The 6,298-nt window shown below is 34.5% G+C and overlaps 1 protein-coding gene across 1 annotated transcript; it reads right to left on the minus strand.

Moving 5' to 3' along the window:
• Positions 1-397: 397 nt before the first annotated feature.
• Positions 398-5,028, minus strand: LOC125842418 (receptor-like protein 9a). The gene is given in 11 exon segments (XM_049521716.1): positions 398-429; positions 432-1,463; positions 1,871-3,031; positions 3,122-3,268; positions 3,367-3,516; positions 3,714-3,788; positions 3,888-4,037; positions 4,127-4,219; positions 4,322-4,516; positions 4,610-4,884; positions 4,931-5,028. Coding segments are annotated over 11 exon segments (3,408 nt in total).
• Between the last annotated feature and the right edge of the window lie 1,270 nt (positions 5,029-6,298).

Consider the following 6,298-nt stretch of genomic DNA (forward strand, 5'->3'; position numbering starts at 1 on the left):
GTTTTGGAATGAGTGATAGCGCTGCTAGTCTTAGGACAGGTGGTGGGAGAGTCTGTTGAACCGCTGGTCCAACAGATTCTGCCGTTGATCCATGAATCATGCACTAATCATTTCTTCTGCATCCTTCTAGAGCAACATAGTAGCTTGAAGCCACCTTTATGGTTTAAGTTGGAGCGGTGTTTTAGTCTAGAATTTTTACTGCTGAAAATGAAAAGATAGCAAATTACTCAAAATCGAATTTTATCACATAGAGAGCATGGGGTATTCAATTATGAAATTGTAACAACTCCAAACAGATACATGAAAATGGAACTAACCCCACAGCATGGGCAATTTTTTGAATGACAACATAATAATGGTGATAGACATACAACAACATTTTAAAACAACTACCTAATTAACCAATATTCCTGCACCATCTACTCTTACGGGTGTAGCAATGTTGTCCAACACAAAATAGAAACAGTAAAACATCAATGCCTCTATCATCCTAAACCATGCTTTTCTCCAATGAGGATTGAAGCAGAGCGCTGTAGCTAATCCCAACAAGATTGCTCCAAAAGACACAACAGAGCCAATGTGAAAACACTGAATATCCTCCAATTCTGCTGATTCCTCATCTCCATTAATCTTGGAGCTATTTGACAATTTAGGACTCATCCCACACTTGTTGTCTAATGGATCACCACAAAGAAAAGGATTTCCCTCGTAGCTGCTTTTGTCAAAAGTTGCAAATTGTGCTTTAAAATCAGGCACTGCACCCGATAAGTTATTGAATGAAACATTGAATACTTCCAAAGAATTTAGCTCAATTAGACCAACAGGAATTCTCCCATTCAAGTTGTTGAAGGAAAGGTTTAAACTCTCAATTTTCTGTAGATTGGAGAAGGTGTTTGGTAATCTTCCGATGAGATGGTTGTGGGATAGATTCAGTTCATGTATAGTGCTCATCTTCCCTAGCTCAACGGGAATTTCACCAGTTAATCTATTACTTGAGAGATCAATACCCGACATATATTTTAGAATGATTCCCTTATAAATATATGAGTTTCTTTTCGTTGAAAACCGGACCTGGTTTTCCATCTCCATTAAAAATGTGCCTATTACAAATCCTTCACTAACGTGGTAGTTCTGTTTCAAACGTATCCAGCCCAGAAAATTTAACCATGAATGCCCAAAAGTCGTAGGATAGTAGGTCCTACTTATCTTTGCATCCTTTTTGGCTTGTGTTAAGTAACCCAAACAAGGAAGGAGTGGACCATAAAGCTTATTGAAAGATAAATCCACAATAGATAACTTCTTCAACATACAAATCTGAGTTGGAATCTCCCCTTCCAATTGGTTATGGCTAAGGAGAAGGTAGTTCAGATTATTAACCGAACCTATGGTGCGTGGGATGTTTCCTGTAAAATTGTTGTACCCAAGATCCAAAGTTATCAGAAAAGACGATTTGAAAAGTACATGTCTGACCAGAGGCGTATCCAGGATTTTGAGATGATGGGTGCACTATTACAAAAAGGTGGATCTAAGATATAAATTTGATCGATTTAACATTTAGGTTCTTATCACTAAAAATAATTAAAATTTTAAAATTATAGGTCCAAAGTTATTTTTACCTATCCAAACCACTTAGAGAGACATTACCCAATTTTAAAAAGAAAAATAAAACAAGATAACTAAAAGATTCAAATTTCTAACATCACTTTGAGAGGTGCACCCAACATAATCGCACGGTATAATACTTCAAATGTGGGTTCACATATCTATATTTAAATATTTTTAAAAAATATAACACTACTATATATGATTTCAGGAGGGGAGCATGGGTTCACGTGAACCCAGTGACCCCCTCCTGGATACACCTCTGGATGTCTCAATTCACCACCCAATTGATTTTTCTCAAGATGGATGTGTTTGAGAGGTAAAGAACTCACACAAGAAGGTATGAAGCCTGAAAGCCTGTTTTCGGATATAGATAACACCTCAATGAGCTTTAAATTGCAAATCTCATCTGGAATTGAACCATCGAGATGATTCTTGGACAAATCAAGCTGTAACAATCTTGTATTATCCGTAATCCATCTCGGAATCTCTCCAGTGAAACTATTCCTGCTAGCATCCAGTACAATAAGGGATCTGGGGAAAATGTCACTAGGCAGTGCACCTTCAAAGTTATTGTCATTCAAACACAAAAATGATAATCTATGTGGCAAGACCTCCTCCGAGAATATTTTTCCTTTAAGCTTGTTGTTTGACAACCGAAGGAAGAACAATTGTGGAGAACCAACTGCCAGATAACTAGGACCTCCTCCGGACAAGATATTGTCAGATAGGTCTAGGAGTTCTAAATGAATGCCACAAAATATGGAAGGTGTAAGACCTTCAAGATAATTTTGTGACATGTTCAAGAAAGTGAGCTTTGGGAAGGCTAAACTCATATTTTCTGGAATATGTCCATTTAGTTTGTTATTAGAAACATCAATCGTCTCTAGATGGAGGTGACGACTCGATGGCAACTTCTATGGTCCTCTGAAAGCATTATCTCTACTATAAATCCCTGCAAGTCTGGTGTTATTTTCTAACAACCATGTTGGAAAGTTTCCTGGCAATTGATTTCCTTTGATATCAAGAATCCTCAAGTCATATTGGTAGTGAAGGAAAGAAGGCAATTTTTGAAGCTTTATACATTCATATATAGCAAAAAGCTCCAACTGGAAATTTGGGATCCAATTTAGGAAATCGGTATCAGTTATTATTGTATTATAACCAACATTCAAGTAGATCAATTTTGTATGGTTGGAAAATTGGCTGAATGACAGAGGAACTCCAAATTGGTTATCCACAATATCAAGGAACTCAAGTGATATGAGTCTCCTCCAAATAGAATGTAACGCTATATTTCCGCTGAAGTAATTCCCAGCAAAACTCAACCATCAAAGTGATGTCAAGTTTCCAAGACACGAAGGCAGTGTTCCCACCAAATTATTGTTTGAAAAATCCAGCTCTTCAATGTGTTTGAGTTCACACCAACCTATATATATTAAAAAAAAGGTCCAGAGACATTTAGCTAAACCGAACACACCCTATTCATGAAAATGAAGACATCAGAAAAACACGCTACCTTGATTAGGGAGGGTGCCATTATTGTCACCAAAAGTCATACTCAACACTTTAAGAGAAGTCATTTGTCCAATATTCACGAGAAAGTTGTCATTTAAAGAAGATTCCGTCAAGTATAGGTACTCCATCGTGCTCAGATTTCTTAATGCTTATATGATAGAGTCCAAAAAAGAAAAAGTAAGTTCACATTTCAAAAGAAAAGAGTGCCGATAGAAATAAGCTAAGGTATATATGAATTGAGCTTACCGTAAATTATGGTTGGAGCAGTGAGATCACTATTTTCATAAGAAAGTGACTTAAGAGATGAGAGTGATTCTATGGATTGTATGACTCTGCTAGAGTTGGAGTAGGAACTTCCCAATACTAAATTCCGCAAAGAACTCATTCTTTTGTTATCTGTTAAATGGTGCATAAATAAATGATACACGTTTTTACGTAATAATGAATAATTTGATCTTATTAAAATCTAATTTGTATGGTTACTCAAATCATTTAGATTACAGGAAGTCCATAAAGATTTATTTTGTTCTGTAGGATGTCTTGAGGTTAAAATAAAACATTCAATATTAGAGCAACTGCATTGATTCGTGTACCTTTGGTATTCGCAAATCTCTCTATATTGTTATCCGAGAGATCCAGATATTCCAAATTGATCAAATCAATTATATCTACACAGGTTAATCAAACTTTAATTTGATATGCGAAGAAATAAAATTGAGATATTTAGTGGGGAAGACTTGGATATGAAGAGCCGCGTAACAACAAACCATTCATTTTGATATTTCCATCTATTTCATTGGAGGCGAGATTGAGATGCCTGAGAGACGGAAAAATCTTCATTGTTGAAAAGATGGTGGAATTGAAGTTATTATCATTCAAAATGAGCTTCTCTAAATTCCTCAGTCCAGAATTTGCACCTGCATTTGATTTATGAAAATAAAACTTATTATTCTGTAAATCTCTGAGTTACTTTGTACATGTATTTGTTGTGTAAAAGAGAGCTTACCAAATGCAGAAAGGATATTGATGTCATTGATTTCATAACCTTCAAACCAGAGTTCTCTTAAATTGCTTAGCCCTCCACATTTCTTACTCATGCCTTCATCCAAAAACTACACCTATACTAAGTAAATATATATATATATATATATATCGTCCAAAAATGGCTACAGGTATATGCATATGTAGGAAAATCGAGTACTTTCAGGTTGGAATTGAATTGCAAATATATTATATGTCGTCGGTATGCTGAAAGAGGCACCAACATCTGCACCAAGTTTTAGAACCTCAAGAGATGAAATCCAACATAAAGATGATACTAAAACTTCAGGATGGATGGGATTGAATTGCAAATCGAGTACTTTCAGGTTGGGCAACTGCCATAGTTTACTGAACCCTGGATAACAAAATCAGACCAAGAAAACATGTAAGTAATATATATTCCGTTTTTAAAGAGTCATTAATATATTCCGTACAAGATCTATCAGACCTTCATTTTTTATCCACCCTATAATATTTCCGTAAGACAATAAAAGAAGTTGGAGGGACGTGAATGGAAGAAAGAGAGAGGCATTAAATCTCCAACCATCCCCTGTGCCAAAATTTGTTTTGAGATGGAGTTTGATCACTCGACCTGTTTCTAAGCTGCATTTTACACTTTTCCAAAAACAACAATCTGTAAAACCATTCGTATTATATCCAGCCCAATCAACCAACAATTCGCCATTCGAATTCATTATGTTTGCTTGCAGCTCCAAGAGAGCACTNCTCACCGCACACTTGCATTACCACCTGAACTTCCTCTTTATACTTCGAACCCCCTGAGCAAAAATTCTGGGTCCGCCACTGACCATAGGCCACAATCACCATTTGAAAAAACATCAACAAGAAAAACTTAATATTTCCCATCCCCACTATGACTCTACTTTCTTTTTTGGCAATCTAATTTGCTAGCTAACGGAATGTTTATATAGGCACTATACAGCCAGGGGCAGAATTATAGCTTTTGTTTACGGATTTAGAACAACTCAATAATTTTAACTTACTCTATTTAATTAAGTTCAATTTTTTAAAGATTGTATTTAGTTAGATTTTAAATTATTTTAGACTATAATTTATGTGATACTCCATTAGTGCCAATCAAAACTTGTTTATTTATATAGACAATAGAGAATACACCCACGTTTATATTACTTGACCATCATTTTAAAAATAGTATCTTAATTTTCTTTTCCAATTTATGAAATCAGATCATTTTTTTAAATAGTAGTAAGCGACTCATTTCATTGCCAACAATATTGTTATGTTCAATATAGTTTTAATTGATGTAACGTGTTATTTAACATATTTTGCGTGTAATTCATTTTATTTTTTGCCATGCAAACTTATATTTAATTGAAATGACAATTTAGAAAATCTTTATATCATTAATGGTATATAAATCAAACTTATTAAACAAAAGAAAACCAAAATACAAGTCAAACCCAATTTGATATTTTGTTGAGAAAGTTGAAGAGTATAGCGTGTGTGGATGGGTGGACGCAGTAGTCTAGCCGCATTGTCGAAAAATGAGTTTTTTTTTTCTGCTTTTATCATTTTATGCATTTTTAGGTAATTATCTTTTTAGTAAACAGAGAAAAAAAAGTAATTATATGCTTCAAATAAATTAAAAGAAACACTATCGAGGTTTAGTTAGAGAAAATAATCATTTGAAATGTCTAAAGTAAAATGGATAAATAAATGTGAAATGATGCTATCATCGCACAATATCCCAAAAGATATAAAGATATAATACATAAACGTATTTTTTAACTTGGTGATTTGATATCTATGTCCTTCAATTTTAGGTGTGCACGAATTGACACTTAAACTAATTAATTGTATAGAGTTGATCATGCAAACACATGCATCATGTCTGACGTCCAGTGGCGGATCTACCTTGTGCATAATGGGTGCTTAAGCACCCACTGCCTTTTGTGACAAACAGTAATATTTATGTATACAAAATTAGTATTTCATTGAAATGTATTAGTTGAGCACCCAATTCAAGTAGTAATTTTTGAGCTAAAAAAGTTGAGCACCCATAATATAAAATTTCTAGATCCGCCACTGCTAACGTTCTATGTGACAATTTGCATCCTATATGGTATTATATATGTATATGTCACGTAGAATGCAT

This window comes from Solanum stenotomum, chromosome 10 (assembly GCF_019186545.1).
Source record: "Solanum stenotomum isolate F172 chromosome 10, ASM1918654v1, whole genome shotgun sequence".
Classification (NCBI taxonomy): domain Eukaryota; kingdom Viridiplantae; phylum Streptophyta; class Magnoliopsida; order Solanales; family Solanaceae; genus Solanum; species Solanum stenotomum.